General features: G+C 43.4%; 1 protein-coding gene across 8 annotated transcripts in view; it reads left to right on the forward strand.

The window, feature by feature from the left end:
• The window catches only part of dysf (dysferlin, limb girdle muscular dystrophy 2B (autosomal recessive)), a 151,934-nt gene that overhangs the window by 22,794 nt on the left and 104,791 nt on the right, over positions 1-24,349 (forward strand). For all 8 annotated transcript variants that reach the window (XM_060936039.1, XM_060936048.1, XM_060936077.1 and 5 more), the window contains exons 4-10: positions 1,047-1,152; positions 6,216-6,330; positions 11,039-11,256; positions 16,775-16,903; positions 17,101-17,163; positions 23,885-23,935; positions 24,133-24,163. In XM_060936039.1, coding sequence (XP_060792022.1) covers positions 1,047-1,152; positions 6,216-6,330; positions 11,039-11,256; positions 16,775-16,903; positions 17,101-17,163; positions 23,885-23,935; positions 24,133-24,163 — 713 coding nt within the window. The remainder of the gene's footprint in view (positions 1-1,046; positions 1,153-6,215; positions 6,331-11,038; positions 11,257-16,774; positions 16,904-17,100; positions 17,164-23,884; positions 23,936-24,132; positions 24,164-24,349) is intronic.

Genomic DNA, 24,349 nt, shown 5'->3' on the forward strand with positions numbered 1-24,349 from the left:
CTCCAGCTTGCTGCGACCCTGTAGAACAGGATAAAGCGGCTAGAGATAATGAGATGAGATTACACTTTTTCTGATTTATGGTTGTACCTTTTCCTTCCCTGGCATGTTCTCACTCTATGCCAGGGCCTATGCTGAGAGAGAGAGAGAGAGAGAGAGAGAGAGAGAGACTATCAATAATAATGAAGTTTTCCAGCAAGAATCATTTTATTTCCCTGACAACAATTATAGCTATTTTCCCTTTGAAAGCATAGTTTTATACTTCAAGTGTTTTTGTTAGTTTTCCAACAACTATTACTATTGTTTAGATAAAGAGTAAAATCCTTTCTGTATGAAGGCTCATATACTAATGAATGACCAAGGAAAGCTGAATGCTCTCTGATTGTGGTCTTTAGTTTGCAGCATTTAATTACTGAACTTAGTGTTGTTGCACTCAGATGATTATAAATCTTTCAGAATGTCCAGAATAATCACGAAAGCCACTGGAGTAGGGAGTGGTCACTTAGTGGGATGTTTAGGGACGTTCAGGATGTCCACTGGTGTGTCTTAAGTAGGGAGTCATGCAAAAGGAAGGATGAGTGGCATGAATGGAAGGGAATGCCCACAGGATATGACTTGCTATGGTGTGTCACATCTTATCATCTCAACTTCCTTCAAATAGGTTTAAAATGTATTTGTATTTTTAATACTTACATGTTAGACTTACTTCTTGGTAACAGTCAAAGGAAGAAAGAAAGAAAGAAAGAAAGAAAGAAAGAAAGAAAGAAAGAAAGAAAGAAAAGAACTCAAGCTCATCTCTTGCATGCCTTTATATAACCACAAGAACCTGAACAGCATTTGTCAGAGTGACACATATTTACAGAGAAAGAGCCATGAAGAAACCGACAGAAACCAGTGTTGTTTGGTGGTGTTTCCATGGTGATATGGTACTAGGAATACAAGACTGTTAAGACAGACCTCATCTGAAGTATCTGCCACAAAGTGTCTAAAAGTATGTTATATATTACAAACAATCCATATAAGATATTTGCATTCTGCGTGTTTTGCAGGTTTCTGGGGGAATGTCGGGTTTCTTTAAGAGATGTACTCAACTCCCCAAACCTTTCAGCTACCTTCACTGTATCCTTAGTGGACACCAAGAGGAATAACACTGGGGTAGGTCATGCCCATTTTTCTTCTTATTATCCATCTCTGTCCAGCCTCTTTTTGACTCCTAGCACTGAGTTAAATAAATCATGTCATGCAAAGATATAGAGTTTCTTCTAACAGCCTCTAATTCCTACTTGCCATCCCTAAGATCCAGAAATAGGGCAATTTTCCAAACCTAAGTATGAGTGTGTGATATTTTGGTGACATCATACATGAAAAATACCAAATAATAAGATAACAGTAAAATCAATGCATTGGAAACACCTAGTTATTACTAAAAAGGTAATGGTAACACTTTATTGCAAAGTTATCTTAAATACATAAAATTAGTTCATCTCTCATCTCATCTCATTATCTGTAGCCGCTTTATCCTGTTCTACAGGGTCGCAGGCAAGCTGGAGCCTATCCCAGCTGACTACGGGCGAAAGGCGGGGTACACCCTGGACAAGTCGCCAGGTCATCACAGGGCTGACACATAGACACAGACAACCATTCACATTCACACCTACGGTCAATTTAGAGTCACCAGTTAACCTAACCTGCATGTCTTTGGACTGTGGGGGAAACCGGAGCACCCGGAGGAAACCCACGCGGACACGGGGAGAACATGCAAACTCCGCACAGAAAGGCCCTCGCCGGCCACGGGGCTTGAACCCAGGACCTTCTTGCTGTGAGGCGACAGCGCTAACCACTACACTACCGTGCTGCCCAGAATTAGTTCATATTAATGAAAAAAATTACAATCTAATTTTTAACCTTAACCAATAATTATTCCATCTATTAACTGAAGTAAAAAAATTAACATGTTTGCAGTGGTTAATTCACAACATTCATAATTGAGACAAAATAAATGAGACTTAAAGATAAATTAGGGATAAAATTAGCTCATGTTTAAAGTCTTTAATTTTCTGTAAAGCTGCTTTGCAACAATGTCTGTTGTTAAAAGTGCTATACAAATAAACTTGACTTGAAATAAATGTGACTTAATTTACACCATGATGGCTGAATTTTCCAACATTTCTACCCAAAGACTTGGGATTAGTTCATCAATGTGTAGTAACTAGTTAGTGCATATGTATTTCATTACCATTTAAACAACTAATGCTTGTGTTGACTCACATTTTTAAAACTTTTTTCACATTAATGGTTTATTAATGTATGATTTGTTAATAAAATGGCAATTAAAGAAACCATAACGTAAAGCATTATCAAGGTACCACTGTTAAAGGTCACTTTCAAAGGCTATGATATGGCTTGTGGTCATGTCTAGAGGATAAGAGCCCTCATTAAATCAAACACAAGAAAGAAAGCTGAATTTATATTAAGTCTGACCATGAACTATAAAATGGCTTAAAATGTATTCCTAAAATGAGAAAGTGCAAGAGAATATTGACCGTGATGATGGTGACACAGCCATTAGAAGGGATACCAAGTGTACTCTAACATGCAATTACAGATTACTCTTCATTTTCTTGAACTGAATCAGAAATAGCAGCCTGTGTTTTTTCCTCCGAAGCATTGCTTATGTCAGTGAAGCGGAACACCCAGCTCTGGATTCAAGTGACAGCGATTATAAATTGGGAAATTTGATCATTTTCCCTCAGCCCCACCTTCAGGTCAAAGTGGACTAGAAGAGACAAACACATACACTACACACATGCCAGCCTGCAAGCAACTTTTTCCTGAAGGCTGCTAGGGAGATTTAAGTTGTTTTGGAACTCCCACCTTCCTTATTGATGTGAGTCGCCTTTAGACGTCACCAGTGGTCTCTTAAGAGGCAGTGTTTTCTATCCCCAACCCTACAATCTGATGACATTAAACACTCGCCTACTACCTTTCTCACACACCATATCCAAATGTGGGACTGTGCTCCTGGCATCTCAGCCCTACTTCCTGGCATTGTGTGTGTGTGTGTGTATGTGTGTGTGTGTGTGTGTGTGTGTGTGTGTGTGTGTTTCTTACCCCTGGATGGAAATGGATGGACAGGAGAAGGTGGAGTTCTCCCTTTAAGCTGTTTTGTATCCGTGTTCTCTGGAAAAACATAGCGGTAGGAAATAACTTCAGGAAGGTTTGGCTACATATTTGTGTTTAAAAACAGATTTATCCCAGTACATTTAATCTTTCCTTCAATAAAGAAAAAAAGTTTACATGTAACCATTAATAATTTCACTGCTTAGTGCAAAGTGCATTATAACCCTAGGTGGCAAAATTTAGTTACCAAAAAATATTGAGTTAATCATATGGGTACTACTGGGGGCAGCCATCGCTGTAGGTTAGATAAACAGAGTTGAGTGTATGGATAGCACTCTGCCCTCCCTCTGTATCATGGCTGAAGTGCCCTTGAGCAAGGCACCTAACCCCCAACTGCTCCCCGGGCTCTGTAGTATAGCTGCCACACTGCTCTGGGTGTGTGTGTGCGTGTGTGTGTGTTCATTGCTCACTTGTGTGTGCATGTTCACTGCTTCAGATGGATTAAATGCAGAGGAGGAATTTGGCTGTGCTTGAGTGTGCATGTGACAAATAAAGACTTCTTCTTCTCTCTACTGAGCACCATGATATGTTCAGTCGTAGAGATAAGATAAAATTATCATGAGGATATGTATGTCAATGCAATTAATTATGTATATATTCTTACTAGAAATAAAGCCAGGAAAACTCTGTTTCAGCCATGCTCCAATAAACCTCTGGATATTTTAGTATCATTTTAATATATTGGCTATCTGATGGGTGGCATGGTGGTGTAGTGGTTAGCACTGTCGCCTCACAGCAAGAAGGTCCTGGATTCGAGCCCAGCGGCCAAAGAGGGCCTTTCTGTGTGGGGTTTGCATGTTCTCCCCATGTCTGTGTGGGTTTCCTCCGGGTGCTCCAGTTTCCCCCACAGGTGGCTCTAAATTGACCATAAGTGTGAATGTGAGTGTGAATGGTTGTTTGTCTCTGTGTCAGTCGTGCGATGACCTGGTGACTTGTCCAGGGTGTACCCCGCCTCTCACCCATAGTCAGCTGGGATAGCCTCCAGCTTGCCTGCGACCCTGTAGGACAGGATAAGCGGCTACAGATAATGGATGAATGGATGGCTGGCTGGCTGGCTGGCTGGCTGGCTGGCTGGCTGGCTATCTGATTGCAGAGTAAAGAGAATCAAGTGTGGTGGAAAACCTCCCCAAAGATTAACTGAAAACCAGTAGTTAGAGTGAAATTCTGTACTCAATAAAATTGTCGTTCAATTAAAAAGTGCATCTTAGTTTCAATGGAAGGAAATTGTAATGCTACAGCATACAGAGACAGTTATGGACTTCCAACTCTGTGGAAACAGTTTAGGGAAGAAGAAGAAGAAGAAGAAGCCTTCATTTGTCACATGCATACGCAAGTACAGTGAAATTTCTCCTCTGCATTTAACCCATCTGAAGCAGTTAACACACGCATGCACACACAAGTGAGCAATGAGCACACACACATACCCAGAGCAGTGGGCAGCTATGCTACTGCACCTGGGGAGCAGTTGGGGGTTAGGTGCCTCGCTCAAGGACACTTCAGCCCAAGGTTAACCATGTTAACCTAACCGCATGTCTTTGGACTGTGGGGGAAACCGGAGCACCCGGAGGAAACCCACACAGACACGGGGAGAACATGCAAACTCCACACAGAAAGGCCCCCCATTGGCCACTGGGCTCAAACCCAGAACCTTCTTGCTGTGAGGCAACAGTGCTAACCACAGTGCCGCTCCAGAACCAGATATGTGTCTGGTGGTCAAGTGTCTGCATACTTTTAGCCATACAATGTATATGTGATATGATGTTGGGTGTATGAAGTACATCCATCCATTATCTCCACCGCTTATCCATCAGGGCTGGGGGGAAGCTGGAACTGACTCCAGCTGACTTCGGGTGAGAGGCAGGATGCAACCTGGACAGGTCACCAATCTATCACAGGGTTAACACAGAGACGAACAATTATTCACACTCACATTCACACTTATGGGAAATTTAGAGTAGTCAGTTGACCTAACCTATATGTCTTTGGACTGTGGGAGGAAACCAGAGCACCTGGAGAAAACCCACACAGGCCCAAGGAAAATATGCAGACTCCACACAGAAAGGCCCCAGTTGACTATGAGGTTCAAACCCAGAACCATCTTGCTGGGAGGTGACAGTGCTAACCACTGTACAACCATGCTGCCCATATGAAGTACTTAATTATCAGATTATCTACTCTATATGAGTGTTATACAGTACAGTTTATAAATCCAGTGTTTGAAATAGGGACTCACCAATCCCACTATTTTCATTTTTGACATCAGTCATGGTGGCACGGTGGTGTAGTGGTTAGCGCTGTCGCCTCACAGCAAGAAGGTCCGGGTTCGAGCCCCGTGGCCGGCGAGGGCCTTTCTGTGTGGAGTTTGCATGTTCTCCCCGTGTCCGCGTGGGTTTCCTCTGAGTGCTCCGGTTTCCCCCACAGTCCAAAGACATGCAGGTTAGGTTAACTGGTGACTCTAAATTGACCGTAGGTGTGAGTGTGAATGGTTGTCTGTGTCTATGTGTCAGCCCTGTGATGACCTGGCGACTTGTCCAGGGTGTACCCCGCCTTTCGCCCGTAGTCAGCTGGGATAGGCTCCAGCTTGCCTGCGACCCTGTAGAAGGATAAAGCGGCTAGAGATAATGAGATGAGATGAGACATCAGTCACCTTCTTCAGTACTGATATCAGATCAACAGCTGGTACATATCCAGTACCGACGTCCATAAGCCATTTCTCTCTGGAAGCCTCTGTTACAAAATTATGTGCAACACCAGAGTTACAGCATACTGGTTGTGTCCTTGGTTCATGTACTAAGTCTCTGCCAGTCAGTCCAAGATCAGTGGATTGGAAAGGAAAATGGGTCGATTCCACATTTAAAGCCAGTTTTAACTCTGATATAGAAGCACAGTATCAGTACACCCCTTGTAATGGTAAGGTGCGTGAAACTTCAAGCACATTATTATTTTTTCACTAAGACTTATAACTGAAAGATTTAACTGTACATAGAAGCTGAGCAGAACAGTCTAATTATCACATTTATACTGACTGTGTCCAACAGGCCACAGTGACCCTGCAGGTTTTCTACATCACTCCCCCAGGCATGGCTCCCATTTTTCAGCCCCCACTACAGCCAGAGACTCCACACAATACTGTAGAGCTGGATACAGTCACAGGTACAGACTGCGTGCGCACACACACACACACACACACACACACACACACACACACACACACACACACACACTGTACAGCATGGAATTAAAATGTGCACCATAATCTGATTATCACTGAATTTTAGGAAACAGTTATTTTGTGTGTGTAAAGCAATTAATAAACTATTGTTTAACAATTATTTAACCATAACTATTATTCTTTTAACTATTATTCCTTCAACTAACATTATTTGAAGCATTATTTAACATTATGAAGCTGTGAACTTCAGCATTAATAAACCATAAATAATGTTAACAAAGTAATAATATTAGCACGTACATTAATTAGTTTTAACAAAACACGTTAGCAAAAAAAATGTTGGCTCATATCGCCTAGTCAGGGCTTAATTTTACTCAGTAATGCTATGAACATGAGTTAAAAGAAGTGTTGATTATTTGGCTTATTTCGTTTCTTATATTTATAACACAGTCTCAATTAATACAAGCGTTATTTGGTTTAGTAATGTTACTTATGGTGCATTAGTGCTGAAGCAATACTGTAGTTTATAGCCGAGCTCCCCGTTCATGAAACACATGGAACAGAGCTCCATACTTAAAGGAGATACGCAGAACCTTTATTTTTAAATACATTTCTGAGTGAATAGTATCTCTATCCTTGACTCTTGTATGCTGCATAAATGGGAATAAAAAATATATATTTTTGAGAGTTAAAATCGACCGCAAAGTTGGCATTTGAGCTGCCCCACTGAGCCAGCCAGCCCTGAGTGTGTGACGTCACAGCGGGAACCGGTTTTAAGGCCGAGGCCTTTGACAGCTATAGACCAAAGCCAGACTCGGCAGGCGAGAGTGGTTGCAATGGCCTCTTCATTCGGATTTATTGGAGATTCTTCGGATTTCTCACATAGTATTACATCTGACTGCGATAGTCCTGAAATCGGAGTGTGTGTACATGCTACTGCCATACATGTAGGACCGTATCAGTTCGAACCATCAGAAAGTGAATCCGATAGTAACGTTGGCCACAGAGGCCCCCACCTTATGAAATAAAGCCAGAAAACAAAGCCGTCTAGAGAATTGGATGGAATTGAACTGACAGTCTCATGTAACTCTCATTAAAACAGGATAGGCGTTATAACTTATGCAACACACATGTACATGCATGCATTTTCACTGATAAAATGTAAAAGGCTAATTAAATAATCAGATGAACTGAGACAATCACATTCTGAAACAAGTTAAATAATCTTATACCAGTAACTTAAACACACAATACAAGTTACATGTATTAATCTAAATCCAGGTAAACAACGAGTGTTGTTGTTGTTGTTGTTGTGATGTAACCAAATGAGAGTTGCATCTTACCCGTCTGTGTTCTCGCTTCTTGAAGGCCAATTTTGTGGCCGATTGTTTTGAAACAATCTGACTTTCAGTTCTTTGTTCAGTTCCTTGTTCATTTGCTTCTTCTACAAAAGGGTGAGATATTGCTGCTGAGGCGAGCATATCCAGCAGAGAAATCTGACGACTGGTCCATTCATTCTCCATTTTCTCCATACTGAACACTCTACCATTACTGTTCGGCTCACACTCCGGGAGAACTGGTGCAACTGAATTTACTTTCCTTTTCTTGTAGTTTTCTTTTCCTTTAATTGTTGGTACTGCACCATCTTTCAGTACGGGCTTATAGCCAACGCTCCTCAACAGATCAGAGGTTTCGTACGAGTCATCAGTAAAATGTGCCTGTGAAATTCTCGCAAAATGCGTCCAAATCTTTGCAGTTTGAACATTCTTGGGCCATGAATGCAGCATAAATCCACCTTCTGTCATGTTGCTGCACCTGCCAGCAACACATCTACATGGCATGGCGATAAATTAGCTCAAAATGGAAGATCGAAGTTGCAGTCAGCTGTGTGTTTTAGTAGAGCGAAAATGGCGATGAGACCAATAGACTTCCTGCTGTCACGTCACAGATGTCAGTCGTTCACTCAGACCGCTGCCTATATGAATCATTTTAATCGTAAAAATTACGATATTAGATTTTTTGTTAACACTTAAAACTATTCCTGTGCCATTCTTGAGGTCTCAAGGCATTTATAAACAAAAAGTGAGGCCATGGTTCTGCGTATCTCCTTTAAGAGAATATGGTAATGCATCGACTTGATTTTTGATGGCTTTTGCAACTGTATGACATCCGTACGTATGCATGTACGTATGTGTACCACCACAGGGAACCCGATCGTAAGTGCAAGGCAACGTATCTCATAAACACTTGACCACTGGACAATGAAATTTGTACCTTTATTTACATATGATAGATGGGTTTTTATCCAGCACTTATTGTTAATTTGCTTTTTAAAAAAGAACATTGGATTATTTAACACTGTAGCAGCAGAGTCTCTGATGGGTGCACCTGTGTTTTATTCCACTTGAACACGAGTATAGCATCAAACACCGGACATCAAACACCATACACCGTGAAAACTAAAGAAAACAAAACAAATATAATGAACGTAACATGGCTGTAAACAAAGATACAATTTTGCACAGAATGTTTACAGACTATGCTCTGAACGTTACACATCTTTCTCTGCTCAACCAAGGGTGCAAACCTCTACAAGTTAGCCTTTGTACTCAAAGTCTCATGTTACACCAGAGTTCAACCAATGGACTGAACACAAACAAAACACACTCAATAAACAGCACACACAAGCTTTACATTGTGCATGAATGGCATATCAGGATGACAGACAGGAAAGCTTTATAACACACCGTACTAAAGCTCTGATAGAGGCACATGGTGAATGTAAACATAGCAGCGAGCGTCTGTAGCATAACAAAGACAGCTTCCTGGACTGACAGCTCTGCCCATGACATGAATAATGAGCAACAGCTCTGACCACCACTTACAAACACACTTTACACTATATACAACCCCGATACCAAAAAAGTTGGGACAAAGTACAAATTGTAAATAAAAACGGAATGCAATGATGTGGAAGTTTCAAAATTCCATATTTTATTTAGAATAGAACATCGATGACATATCAGATGTTTAAACTAAGAAAATGTATCATTTAAAGAGAAAAATTAGGTGATTTTAAATTTCATGACAACAACACATCTCAAAAAAGTTGGGACAAGGCCATGTTTACCACTGTGAGACATCCCCTTTTCTCTTTACAACAGTCTGTAAACGTCTGGGGACTGAGGAGACAAGTTGCTCAAGTTTAGGGATAGGAATGTTAACCCATTCTTGTCTAATGTAGGATTCTAGTTGCTCAACTGTCTTAGGTCTTTTTTGTCGTATCTTCCGTTTTATGATGCGCCAAATGTTTTCTATGGGTGAAAGATCTGGACTGCAGGCTGGCCAGTTCAGTACCCGGACCCTTCTTCTACGCAGCCATGATGCTGTAATTGATGCAGTATGTGGTTTGGCATTGTCGTGTTGGAAAATGCAAGGTCTTCCCTGAAAGAGACGTCGTCTGGATGGGAGCATATGTTGCTCTAGAACCTGGATATACCTTTCAGCATTGATGGTGTCTTTCCAGATGTGTAAGCTGCCCATGCCACACGCACTAATGCAACCCCATACCATCAGAGATGCAGGCTTCTGAACTGAGCGCTGATAACAACTTGGGTCGTCCTTCTCCTCTTTAGTTCGAATGACACGGCGTCCCTGATTTCCATAAAGAACTTCAAATTTTGATTCGTCTGACCACAGAACAGTTTTCCACTTTGCCAGTCCATTTTAAATGAGCCTTGGCCCAGAGCAGATGTCTGCGCTTCTGGATCATGTTTAGATACGGCTTCTTCTTTGAACTATAGAGTTTTAGCTGGCAACGGCGGATGGCACGGTGAATTGTGTTCACAGATAATGTTCTCTGGAAATATTCCTGAGCCCATTTTGTGATTTCCAGTACAGAAGCATGCCTGTATGTGATGCAGTGCCGTCTATGGGCCCGAAGATCACGGGCACCCAGTATGGTTTTCCGGCCTTGACCCTTACGTGCAGAGATTCTTCCAGAGTCTCTGAATCTTTTGATGATATTATGCACTGTAGATGATGATATGTTCAAACTCTTTGCAATTTTACACTGTCGAACTCCTTTCTGATATTGCTCCACTATTTGTCGGCGCAGAATTAGGGGGATTGGTGATCCTCTTCCCATCTTTACTTCTGAGAGCCGCTGCCACTCCAAGATGCTCTTTTTATACCCAGTCATGTTAATGACCTATTGCCAATTGACCTAATGAGTTGCAATTTGGTCCTCCAGCTGTTCCTTTTTTGTACCTTTAACTTTTCCAGCCTCTTATTGCCCCTGTCCCAACTTTTTTGAGATGTGTTGCTGTCATGAAATTTCAAATGAGCCAATATTTGGCATGAAATTTCAAAATGTCTCACTTTCGACATTTGATATGTTGCCTATGTTCTATTGTGAATATAATATCAGTTTTTGAGATTTGAAATTATTGCATTCCATTTTTATTTACAATTTGTACTTTGTCCCAACTTTTTTGGAATCGGGGTTGTATGTATATATATATTTTTTACATTAGCTAATGTATTAATGTCAGTTAAGAGAACCATAATGTGAAGTGTTACATTGTACCCTGTGTTACATTAAGGTAAAACCTTATGTATCTTGTATGTGAGTGTAGTACACAAAAGTTTTTTTTTTAATGTAGTGAATAACACTTCTTATGTATGCAGTGTTCTCATTGGACACTATGGGAGATGAGGACACAGAGAGTATGCTCATGGTGGAGGTTGCAGAGGAGCCTGAACCTGTTCCAGGACCACAAGGCCAGGAGATTGGGGCTCCTCATACACCACCAAAAAAAGCTCCTCCAGCATTTACACATGGCATGAAGAAAAAGAAACACCAAAGCAACAAAGCCCCACTTTCCAACAAACCTCAGGATCTCCAGGTGTGTATATGTGTTGATTTGGATCCAAAAACTCACAGTGTATGAATAAAAATTTATTAGCAACACATGTACACCTGCATATTCATGCATATCTCTAAGCAGCCAATCATGTGGCAGCAGTGCAATACAAAAAAAAAAGAAAAAGAAAAGCAGATACACGTCAAGAACTTCAGTTAATATTCATATCAAGCATCAGAATAGGGAAAAAATGTGCTCTCAGTGACTAACTGTGTTGGTGTATGTATGTATGTACGTACGTATGTATGTGTATATACAGTGGTGCTTGAAAGTTTGTGAACCCTTTAGAATTTTCCATATTTCTGCATAAATATGACCTAAAACATCATCAGATTTTCACACAAGTCCTCAAAGTAGATAAAGAGAACCCAGTTAAACAAATGAGAAAAAAAATATTATACTTGGTCATTTATTTATTGAGGAAAATGATCCAATATTACATATCTGTGAGTGGCAAAAATATGTGAACCTTTGCTTTCAGTATCTGGTGTGACCCCCTTGTGCAGCAATAACTGCAACTAAACATTTCCGGTAACTGCTGATCAGTTCTGCACACCGGCTTGGAGGAATTTTAGCCCATTCCTCCATATAAAACAGCTTAAACTCTGGGATGTTGGTGGGTTTCCTCACATGAACTGCTCGCTTCAGGTCCTTCCACGACATTTCAATTAGATTAAAGTCAGGAATTTGACTTGGCTATTCCAAAACATTAACTTTATTCTTCTTGAATCATTCTTTGGTAGAACAACTTGTGTGTTCAGGGTCATTGTCTTGCTGCATGACCCACCTTCTCTTGAGATTCAGTTCATGGACAGATGTCCTGACATTTTCCTTTAGAATTCGCTGGTATAATTCAGAATTCATTGTTCCATCAATAATGGCAAGCTGTCCTGGCCCAGATGCAGCAAAACAGGCCCAAACCATGATACTACCACCACCATGTTTCACAGATGGGATAAGGTTCTTATGCTGGAATGCAGTGTTTTCCTTTCTCCAAACATAACGCTTCTCATTTAAACCAGAAAGTTCTATTTTCGTCTCATCCGTCCACAAAACATTTTTCCAATAGCCTTCTGGCTTGTCCATGTGATCTTTAGCAAAAACCAGACGAGCAGCAATGTTCTTTTTGAAGAGCAGTGGCTTTCTCCTTGCAACCCTGCCATGCACACCATTTGTTGTTCAGTGTTCTCCTGATGGTGGACTCATGAACATTAACATCAGCCAATGTGAGAGAGGCCTTCAGTTGCTTAGAAGTTACCCTGGGGTCCTTTGTGACCTCGCTGACTATTACACGCCTTGCTCTTTGAGTGATCTTTGTTGGTCGACCACTCCTGGGGAGGGTAACAATGGTCTTGAATTTCCTCCATTTGTACACAATCTGTCTGGCTGTGGATTGGTGGAGTCCAAACTCTTTAGAGATGGTTTTGTAACTTTTTCCAGCCTGATGAGCATCAACAATGCTTTTTCTGAGGTCCTCATAAATCTCCTTTGTTTGTGCCATGATACACTTCCACAAACATATGTTGTGAAGATCAGACTTTGATAGATCCATGTTCTTTAAATAAAACAGGGTGACCACTCACACCTGATTGTCATCCCATTGATTGAAAACACCTGACTCTAATTTCACCTTCAAATTAACTGCTAATCCTAGAGGTTCACATACTTTTGCCACTCACAGATATGGAATATTGGCTCATTTTCCTCAATAAATAAATGACCAAGTACAGTGGGGCAAAAAAGTATTTAGTCAGCCACCAACTGTGCAAGTTCTCCCACTTAAAAAGATGAGAGAGGCCTGTAATTTTCATTATAGGTACACTTCAACTATGAGAGACAGAATGGGGGGAAAGAATCCAGGAAATCACATTGTAGGATTTTTAATGAATTAATTGGCAAATTCCTCGGTAAAATAAGTATTTGGTCACCTACAAACAAGCAAGATTTCTGGCTCTCACAGACCTGTAACTTCTTCTTTAAGAGGCTCCTCTGTCCTCCACTCATTACCTGTATTAATGGCACCTGTTTGAACTCGTTATCAGTATAGAAGACACCTGTCCACAACCTCAAACAGTCACACTCCAAACTCTACTATGGCCAAGACCAAAGAGCTGTCAAAGGACACCAGAAACAAAATTGTAGACCTGCACCAGGCTGGGAAGACTGAATCTGCAATAGGTAAGCAGCTTGGTGTGAAGAAATCAACTGTGGGAGCAATTATTAGAAAATGGAAGACATACAAGACCACTGATAATCTCCCTCGATCTGGGGCTCCACGCAAGATCTCACCCCGTGGGGTCAAAATAATCACAAGAACAGTGAGCAAAAATCCCAGAACCACATGGGGGGACCTAGTGAATGACCTGCAGAGAGCTGGGACCAAAGTAACAAAGGCTACCATCAGTAACACACTACGCCGCCAGGGACTCAAATCCTGCAGTGCCAGATGTGTCCCCCTGCTTAAGCCAGTACATGTCCAGGCCCGTCTGAAGTTTGCTAGAGAGCATTTGGATGATCCAGAAGAGGATTGGGAGAATGTCATATGGTCAGATGAAACCAAAATAGAACTTTTTGGTAAAAACTCAACTTGTCGTGTTTGGAGGAGAAAGAATGCTGAGTTGCATCCAAAGAACACCATACCTACTGTGAAGCATGGGGGTGGAAACATCATGCTCTGGGGCTGTTTTTCTGCAAAGGGACCAGGACGACTGATCCGTGTAAAGAAAGGAATGAATGGGGCCATGTATCATGAGATTTTGAGTGAAAACCTCCTTCCATCAGCAAGGGCATTGAAGATGAAACATGGCTGGGTCTTTCAGCATGACAATGATCCCAAACACACCGCCCGGGCAATGAAGGAGTGGCTTTGTAAGAAGCATTTCAAGGTCCTGGAGTGGCCTAGCCAGTCTCCAGATCTCAACCCCATAGAAAATCTTTGGAGGGAGTTGAAAGTCCGTGTTGCCCAGCGACAGCCCCAAAACATCACTGCTCTAGAGGAGATCTGCATGGAGGAATGGGCCAAACCTTGTGAAGACTTACAGAAAATGTTTGACCTCTGTTATTGCCAACAAAGGGTATATAACAAAGTATTGAGATGAACTTTTGTTATTGACCAAATACTTATTTTCCACCATAATTTGCAAATAAATTCTTTAAAAATCAGACAATGTGACTTTCTGAATTTTTTTTCTCATTTTGTCTCTCATAGTTGAGGTATACCTATGATGAAAATTACAGGCCTCTCTCATCTTTTTAAGTGGGAGAACTTGCACAATTGGTGACTGACTAAATACTTTTTTGCCCCACTGTATAATATTTTTGTCTCATTTGTTTAACTGGGTTTTCTTTTTCTACTTTTAGGACTTGTGTGAAAATCTGATGATGTTTTAGGTCATATTTATGCAGAAATATAGACAATTCTAAAGGGTTCACAAACTTTCAAGCACCACTGTATATGCACCCCCTACAGCTTGGGCTCTGACATGGACAGTGGGCCCGCTGCACCTCCCCAGTGAGTAGAGGAACTCAGGCACAGGACCAGTGCTATGGAGCCCAGCCCTCTTTGGTTACAACCCTCTCAAAAGTGCCCAAGAATGCCTCGATGTTGCCCTTGGTGGTTAGCTTCGCAAGTCGGCACTGGGCATCTTGGACCAGGTCCAGGATGGGTACTATAGCTGTAAGGGCGGCCTGTTCGAGAGACATTAGCTCTTGGGTGGCCACATGGAGGCCCCATGCCATCTCCTGTGAGAGCTGTGACTGCTGCAGGATGACCTCAAGGAGATGCCGCTTGACTAGATCCAGGATGGGAGGGTCGGGGTATGGGTCTGTGTCTTCTGCCTGCATTCTCCACCAGTGTGACACTCCCTAGCACTCAGGTTTGGACACAGTCTCAGGAGATGGAAGCTTGGTCTCGATTGGAAAAGACAAGTGCTCTTCTATTCAAAAAGATGGCAAGTAGTGGGTAAAATGGAGTGAAGGTGTGAGGTACTGGTGAATCTTCCCAACCTCACGTGATAATGTCCCTTGCAGACTGTTGAGGTTTCACTGCTTATGGGAGGCATCATGGAGAAGAACTGCTTCTGTCTGAAGACCTGTGAGTACTGTTGGAACTGGAATCTGTTGGCAGACAAAGAGAGCAGTGCAGACTCATTACTTCCTCTCACCATCCTCTTACTCACTCAAAGGTTGGAGTGGCATCCTTTTATATCTTCCCTGTGTCTCGTGGAGGGTGAGTGAGCATGCCATTGAACAAGCTCCAACCGTGTTGTATTAGATATCCCCGCCCCTTCAGCAATGTGCATGCTGTTTACCAGCAGTGATGCTGTGGTGGCGCTGTCTCTTCAGCACCACTGTGGCAGTGTGGTGAGGAGCTCTTGTGAGCTTGGGCTCAAGGGCCGCCAGCCCGCTGTTGTCACAATACATATTCGTGATCATGATTAACTATAGTTGGTTGCTTCTCTGTGCCAACATAAAAAGGGTTTGTTTGACAAGTACTGTACTCATGATTGGGAGGTGCAGCCACTTTGCCAAGGTCTGGAAGCAGACCAAAACTGTCACCCTCACCCAAGAGGAAATTGGTTCGGATGGACCAACCCAGGAACGACCACGGCACAGGCCTGCCATGAACTGGTAGCTGCTGGAACACCAGTGTCACTGTCTACAGTCAAGTGAGTTTTACATCATCATGTACTGAGAGGCCATCAAAGAAAAAAAGCACTGTCTCCAAAATTGACACCTTCAAGATCAACCAAAGTTTGCAGCTCATCACATGAACAAAGAAAAAGTGGAAAGTTTTATGGTTAAGTGAGACAAAGATTGACTTGTTTGGCTACAATGACCAGAGGTATATTTGGAAGAGTAAAGGTGAGGCATTCAGCCCAAAGAACACTGTACCAACAGTTAAATAACTATTAAGCATGACTAAACAAAGTGGATGGTATAATGAAGAAGGAAGACTACCTCAGGATTCTTCAGGATAACTTCAAACCATCAGCTAGACAGTTGAAACGTTTGGACACAATTGGGCTTTCCAGCAAGACAATGACCCCAAACACACATGAAAGCTGGTCGTTTAATGTAATAACTGATAAGCAGTAAGTAAACAGAAGTAAAGGTTTCCAAATCAACAATACAAAAAGGAACACTATTTACATTTCTGGCATTTGGCAGACTCCTTTAACCAGAGTGACTTACATTTTCTAATTTATAAACTGAGCAGTTGAGGATTAAGGGGACAGCTTGGTGATGCTGGAATTTGAACTGACAACCTTCCAATCAGTAGTCTAAAATATAAGCACTAGGCTATCATGCACAAAACCAAGCTGCTTTCTCTAGATAACTGAAATGTGAGAAAGGATAAAGCATACGTTGTGCATTTTAATTGGGTTCATTCATAAATGTGTGCATTTCGTATTGATAATGTTGAAAGAATAAGTGACACCAATAAGTAAATGCTTGAATGAAAGATTTTAATCAATGACACAAATGACTAACTGTCCAGGTACGGGTGCGAATCATTGAGGGAAGGCAACTGCCTGGCATCAATATTAAACCTGTTGTCAAAGTAACTGTGGGAGGCCAAACAAAGAGAACACGCATCAAGAAAGGCAACAATCCATTCTTTGATGAGGTAATGAATTATAAATAATGAATAAGTTTTTCTGAATGCTGAATGTTAAATTATTGAAGGTATTACTTTCAGTACACTGTTATAACCTTAGCTTTTGCTGGGCTTCTATTATCTTTGCATCAATAGCAGAATTTATTACTGGACCACCACTCATTAAGACCATACTTGTGCTTTTTCCCCCCTCTTGTGTTCCCCAGACTTTCTTCCTGAACTTCTTTGAGACACCAACAGATCTCTTTGACGAGCCTATATTTATTACAGTAAGCAGACCAGTCTTTATATTCATTTATTAGCTAAACTAAATGAAATGGGGATTTCTTCATGTAGAGCTTGAATGTAAGAAATAAAAAGGCCTAGATGCTATCTTTGCTCACACTTTTGATAGTGAGGACATTCAAGAACTCATCTCATCTCATTATCTCTAGCCGCTTTATCCTGTTCTACAGGGTCGCAGGCAAGCTGGAGCCTATCCCAGCTGACTACGGGCAAAAGGCAGGGTACACCCTGGACAAGTCGCCAGGTCATCACAGGGCTGACACATAGACACAGACAACCATTCACACACACCTACGGTCAATTTAGAGTCACCAGTTAACCTAACCTGCATGTCTTTGGACTGTGGGGGAAACTGGAGCACCCGGAGGAAACCCACGCGGACATGGGGAGAACATGCAAACTCCACACAGAAAGGCCCTCGTCGGCCATGGGGCTCGAACCCAGACCTTCTTGCTGTGAGGCGACAGCGCTAACCACTACACCACCGTGCCGCCCATTCAAGAACTCTTTTGGAAATTATTTACTGCCTACTTAACATTACCAAACCATAACTTCAGCATAAATAAGCTGTAAGAAACAGAGTAACAAAGTAAATTACAGGTAGTCGTCGACTTACGACTGCGTTTGGTTACAACTGACCGGTCGTAAACCGATCTGGTCGTAAGTCGGCCTATGTTAAATGAATGTAAGTATATTGTGATGTGTAATGATATTGTAATCATCTTAAAGTCTTATTTTATCAACATTTTCTTATTTCATTACCTTGGCTCATTATTTAGTTTAAGTCAAACACTGCATACTACACTGCGTACAGTACAATTCGTTTAATATGTGCAAAACAAAAAATACAAAATACAGGTGTGAAAAATAGAAAACATTTTAATTTGAAACATACCAAAATGCAAATGTAAAACATAGCAAAATACAAAATTTAGTGACTGCTGGCATCACTGGTGCTTAGCTGTGGGTCGTCTACGTCATCATCAGCTGTTGCAGCGCTCGGGCTGGCGGGAGCATTTGCTCGTTTCATAAACCAGGAGCTGGGGCGGAAACTGTATGACGGAGTGCACGAGGGAGCGTGAGAGAGACTGCACATGTGCCTGGAGCTGGGGTGGAAACTGTATGACGGAGTGCGCGAGGGAGCGCGAGAGAGACTGCGCATGTGCCTGGAGCTGGGGCAGAAACTGTTGTACGCTGCGAGAGGCGCTGCCGGGAGCTGGGGCAGAAACTGTCGTACGCTCAGCTAGCTCAGCTGGGAAACACTTGCCAGTCATAACCAGACGGTCGTAAAGTCGATCGGTCATAAGTCGCATAGGTCCTAAGTCGACGACTACCTGTAATGTGTTAATTGAAGTCTATTTAAATGTTGACTAAATACACCAGCATTAAATAATATTTATTCGATCTAGGACTCAAAAAAGTCAATTTATATTAGCATAATTTAAATGACAGCATGTAATGAAATGTTCGTAATCAGCTCAGTGGGTCTAAATACTGGAACACACTATTCAGCTCTAATGAATTTTGCCAATTAACTACTACATACAGATTAACAGGATATTAGTTTTTATGGGGATGTTTTTATTGATTGATGTAATTCAATATAGTTTGGCATTTTAGTATGTCCCTGATGTGCATGGCAGGTGGGAGATGATGTTCACACACAACTTTATTTTTGCTTTTCATAGATTTTCAGCTCAACTTTACTCATTCACACACACCACACAGACAGGTGCTCTGGTCAGGAGAGATCCTCTCTTGTCGCTCTCTCCCTCCTTTTCTACTTTCCACCCTCACTGCAAAAACACACACACAGCCACAACGTTAATTGACAACAGGCGTGCTCACTTTGCCAATAACCTTCCCTGGCCCCGCCCTCCATTCACAAACCAATGCTTGGCCATGCCCCCACTGCCACATACCCCATTGCCTGACTCAGGCCAGGGAGCTGTTCAGCCTGCAGAGAACTCCCCCCCCGACGGGATAGGAAGCCCACTACCACCATCTGCATCCTCAGCCTGTGGACCACCTCAAATTTAAATGGCTGTAGGACGAGATACCAACGAGTGATCCAAGCATTGACATCTTTCATGCGGTGGAGCCAATGGAGGAGCACATGGTCTGAACAGAGGGTGAAAGGGTGCCCCAGCAGGAAGTAGTATCTGAGGGTGAGGACCACTCACTTGATGGTCAGGCACTCCTTCTCGAGGGTGCTGTACTTACTTTCACGCATCGAGAGCTTGCGACTGATGTACAGCACTGGACGTTCCTCACCCTCCACCTTCTGGGACAGAACGTTCCCCAACCCTCTGTCTGATGCATCTGTCTGTAAAATAAAAGGGAGAGAGAAGTCAGAGGAGTGTAGCAGTGGCACCCTACACAGTGCAGCTTTTACCTTGGTGAAGGCCTGTTGGCACTGCTCCATCCACTGGACTGGATCTGGTGGTCCCTTTTTAATGAGATCAGTCAGAGGGCTGGTGATGTTCAAATAATTAGATATGAACTAGCGATAGTAGCTAGCCAGCCCCAGGAACTGTGTCACCCCCTTTTTGGTCTTAGGCCTCTTGCAGACTGCAATTGCTGCAGTCTTGTCAATTTGGGGATGCACCTGCCTGTGAACCAAGTGGAAACCCAGATACTGTACTTCCATCTGCCCAATCGCATGCTTTTTCAGGTTAGCTGAGAGACCCGCATGCCTCAGCTACTCTAGGACGGCCCTAAGGTGTTCTAGGTGCCACGGCCAATCATTGCTATATATAATAATGTCATTGAGGTAGGCCGCCACATAGGCGGCATGGGGGCAGTGGATCTTGTCCATGAGCTGCTGGAACATGGTGGGAGCCCCAAATAACCCAAAAGGAAGTGTGACAAATTGGTGTAATCCAAACGGTGTGGAAAAGGCCATTTTCTCTCGGGATAGAGGACTCAAGGGGATCTGCCAATCTCCCTTTTTCAAATCCAGTATTGAATAAAAGCAAGCAGCACCTAATCGATCGAGCAACTCATCAATGCAAGGCATTGGGTACACGTCAAATTTAGACACTGCGTTGACTTTTCTGTAGACCACACAGAACTGGACCAACCTGTCAGTCTTGGGAACCAGGACTACTGGGCTGCTCCAGTCACTGTGGGACTCCTCAGTTATGCCCATTTTGAGCATGGCCTTGAGTTTGTCCTGAACCACCTTTTTCTTGTGTTCAGGTAAGCGGTATGGGTGGCTACACACCACCACCCCAGGGGCATTTCAATGTGGTGTTCTATGAGGTGGGTGAGGCTGGGAAGGGGAGAGAACATGTCAGAAAATTCTTTTTGCAACCTGGCAACTTCTGTGAGTTGTGCTGGTGAGAGGTGGTCTCCACAGGGGACCAGAGTGGTTTGAGTGGTTACTTTTGTTTTTCCCTCTGGCCCCAGTGCAGCCTTCTCCAGAACTACCGATGCCAATGCCACAGGGACCCCCTCATTCCAGTGTTTTAGCAGGTTGAGGTGGTATATTTGTAGTGCCCCTCCCCCATCCATTTGCCTCACCTGATAGTTGACATCCCCAATTCGCCATGTGACCTCAAAGGGCCCTTGCCACTTGGCGACTAATTTGGAGTGCGAAGTGGGCAATAATATGAGCACTTTATCTCCCAGGTCGAACTCTCTCTAAGGCATGCACCTCTGTTGTACCGCCGGGCTTGACGTTCTTGTGCCTGCCATAAATTCTCCTGGGTTAAGTGCGTGAGGGTGTGGATCTTTGCATGCAGGTCGAGAATGTACTGAATTTCATTTTTACTAGTTGAAGATCACTAGCACATCCAAAATGCTGCGAGGCTTATGCTCATATCACAATTCAAATGGTGAAAATCCCATGGAGGCTTGTGGGACCTCTCATACTGCAAATAACAGGGGCTCGAGCCATTTATCAAAATTACATGCATCTTCACTTACAAACTTCCGAATTAAAATTTTAAGTGTCTGATTGAATCATTCCACTAAGCCATCTGTTTGTGGATGATAAACACTGGTGTGGATGGATTTAATTCCTAATAACCCATACAGCTCACGAAGTGTTTGTGACATAAACATAGTGCCTTGGTCAGTCAGGATTTCTTTGGGAATCCTGACTCGGGAGATAACACGGAAGAGTGCCTCTGCAATGCTGCATGCTGAAATATTGTGGAGAGGCACCCCTTCCGGATATTGTATTGCATAGTCCATCAGGACCAAAATAAAGTGATATCCCCATGCTGACTGATCTAATGGCCCGATGAGATCCATGCCAATTCTCACGAAGGGGGTCTCGATTAGGGGGATTGGGCGCAAAGGTGTTTTTGGAGTGGCTGCAGAATTTACTAGTTAGCATTTGTGTCATGCTGCACACCACCAGTGGACATCCCCATGAATCCCTGGCCAATAGAATCAGGCCATTATTTGGGCAAGTGTTTTAGCCTGATCGAGATGTCTGGCCATCAGTTTAAAGTGAGCCGCATGGAATATGAGTTCCCAACAGCTCTTTGGGATTAACAACTGGGTTATCTGTTCACTGGTTTGAGTGTCCTGCATCACTTGATACAGCCTATCTTTAATAATTGTAAAGTACAGGAAGGAGGGTGTCTCATTTGGCTGGAGGGGTTGACCATTGATTACTCTCACTTGGTCAAATGCATAATGCAGTGTCTCCTCTCATGTCTGCTCTAATGGGAAATCCTCAAGGGAATTCCCGAGAGAGGGAGGGGGGTGTGCTGCTCCCCACTCCATGTATTGCCCTGACGTGGTGCTGACATAGACAGCTCTGTAGCAGCTTCCCCAGTCAATGCCACACTGGGATCCCCCTGTGACATGTTGCTGCAGGATCCGCCCACTACTATGTGCTCCATTAAACCTCTAAACCCCGGCCAATCAGTTCCCAGAATCAGTGGGTGCATGAGGCATGGGTTAACCGCTGCCTTTATGCTATGCTTTTCCCCCCAAAATAGAATGTGGATGGACACTAATGGACATTCGTGAACATCCTCATGCACACACAAAATCTTCACCACTTGTGCTCTCCCCAGTACCTCACCTTGCACCAGGCTTTGGTGGATTGAGGTCTGATTACAGCCAGAATCCACCGACGTATGATACGTATCCCCTTGAACACTCACCGGTATATGATATGCTCCAGCCCAATCGAGGGCAGTCTCTGGCATATCGGGGATCCAGACCACAGCTCCCACCTCCACTGTGGAGCACTGACCCTGGAGATGCCCGGGCTCCCTGCAGCACCAGAATACCGGCCCAGGCTTCCCCTCTGCACTGGCAATATGGGAGTCACTCACCTGGGGGGAGAAGACACAGACATAGAAGGGGAAGATGGGAGGACAGCACAGGTGTGGCGGGCCAGCTGGGGGGAAGCCGGCCCCTGCCTCCGCGATGGGGGAATGGGGTGGGGATGGGAAGAGGAGAGAGGGGAGGAAGGAGAAGGAGAGAGAAAAAGAGAAGAGGCGGCATGTCTGCTTGCCACCGGAACCAGCACCAAATGGTCCTCTGCCAACTCAATGGCTTGATCCAGCAATGCCGGGCAGTGGCACTGGACCCACTCCACTTTTCCTGCTGGAAGCTGCGTGATGAACTGCTCCAGTGTCACCAGATTGATGATCCCCTCTGCGTTGTGGTCGTCTGCCCTCAGCCACTGCCAGCAGGCGTCCCAGAGCTGTTGGCCAAATGCAAACGACTGGCCGATCTCCTCCAATATCAGCGTCTGGAAGTGCTGGCAATGTTGTTCTGGGGAGTGGCCGACACGCTCCAGGATGGCTCACTTCAGGTCCGTGTAGATGAGCTGACTGTTAGTGGGGAGCTGCTGCGCGGCGAGCCACGCATCTCCAGTCAATGGTGGTAAAAGGCGCGCTGCGCGCTGCTCTACCGGCCACCCCCACACTTTGGCCACTTGCTCGAAGAATGCTATGGAGGCTTCCAGATTGTTGTGCAGCCCCATCTCGGTGGGGGTGACATGGGGAGGGTCTGCTGCAAAGGTGGTCGAGGACCTCACCGACATGAGCAGGTGCTGGAACGCCTGGCGATCTTCTTGCTGGGCCAGCAGCAAGGCTTCAAAGTGTTGTTCCTGCTCCTTTCGGAGGGCAATCAGTGCTTGGTACTGGCTCTGTTGGGCAGTAGCGAGGGCATTAATCAGGTCCTTAAATGGGGAGGACTCCATGTGGGGTTCCCTTCAGTATTCCTGGCTTTTGGCACCACTGTAGTATGTCCCTGATGTGGGTGGAATACTGAAGCATGGCAGGCTGGAGGTGATGTTCACACACAACTTTATTTTTGCTTTTTGTAGTTTTTCAGCTTGACTTTACTGATTCACACACACCACACAGACATGTTCTCTGGTCAGGAGAGATCCTCTCTCATCGTTCTTGCCCTCCTTTTCTACCTTCCACCCTCACTACAAAAACACACACACAGACACAACGTTAATTGACAACAGGTGTACTCACTTTGCCACTCACCTTCCTTGGCCCTGTCCTCCATTCACAAACCAATGCTTGGCCATGCCCCCACTGCCACAGGCATCATTTTAAAATTTTATCTGAAATTTGACATTAATTTGGCCTGGAGATGGACATGAAGTGGCAACTGTTGGCTTGTCTCCTATTTGGTTCCTCCTGATGGCTCATTATTTTCAGTAGTAGTAATGGTATTTAATACTATAGTAATATTTACCCCTGTGTTCTATCCGAGGTATTTGACTCCAAGTCTCTTCGTACAGACTCTGTCATTGGAGAATTTAAGGTAGTATTTTTCTACTTTTGTAGTCATTCCATTCTTTCATCAGTTTCAATTGCTGTGAATGGACACTGTTTTTTGGGATCTCTTCCCATGACATCTGTACTTCCTTTTTATCTTTTGTTTGTGGGACACACAGATCTGTTCTCTCATGCACAGCTGATAACAGTTATAACTCTTTCTTTTGTTGTGTTCTCTCTCAGCTGGATGTTGGCATGGTGTATAATGAACACAGTGAGTACTGCAGACTCCTGTGACTCTTGGCTGCCTGCTTGTACTTAATAGAGCACATTCAAAAATCTCACACTTTATTCCAATTCAAAATTTATTTTGATTCAATAGTGCATTAGTTTCATGCCATATTTGTATTATGCTAAGAGAATGAGAGATTTACCTTAGTAACAAGATGATTATTATTGT

This window comes from Neoarius graeffei, chromosome 1 (assembly GCF_027579695.1).
Source record: "Neoarius graeffei isolate fNeoGra1 chromosome 1, fNeoGra1.pri, whole genome shotgun sequence".
In the NCBI taxonomy this organism is placed as follows: Eukaryota; Metazoa; Chordata; class Actinopteri; order Siluriformes; family Ariidae; genus Neoarius; species Neoarius graeffei.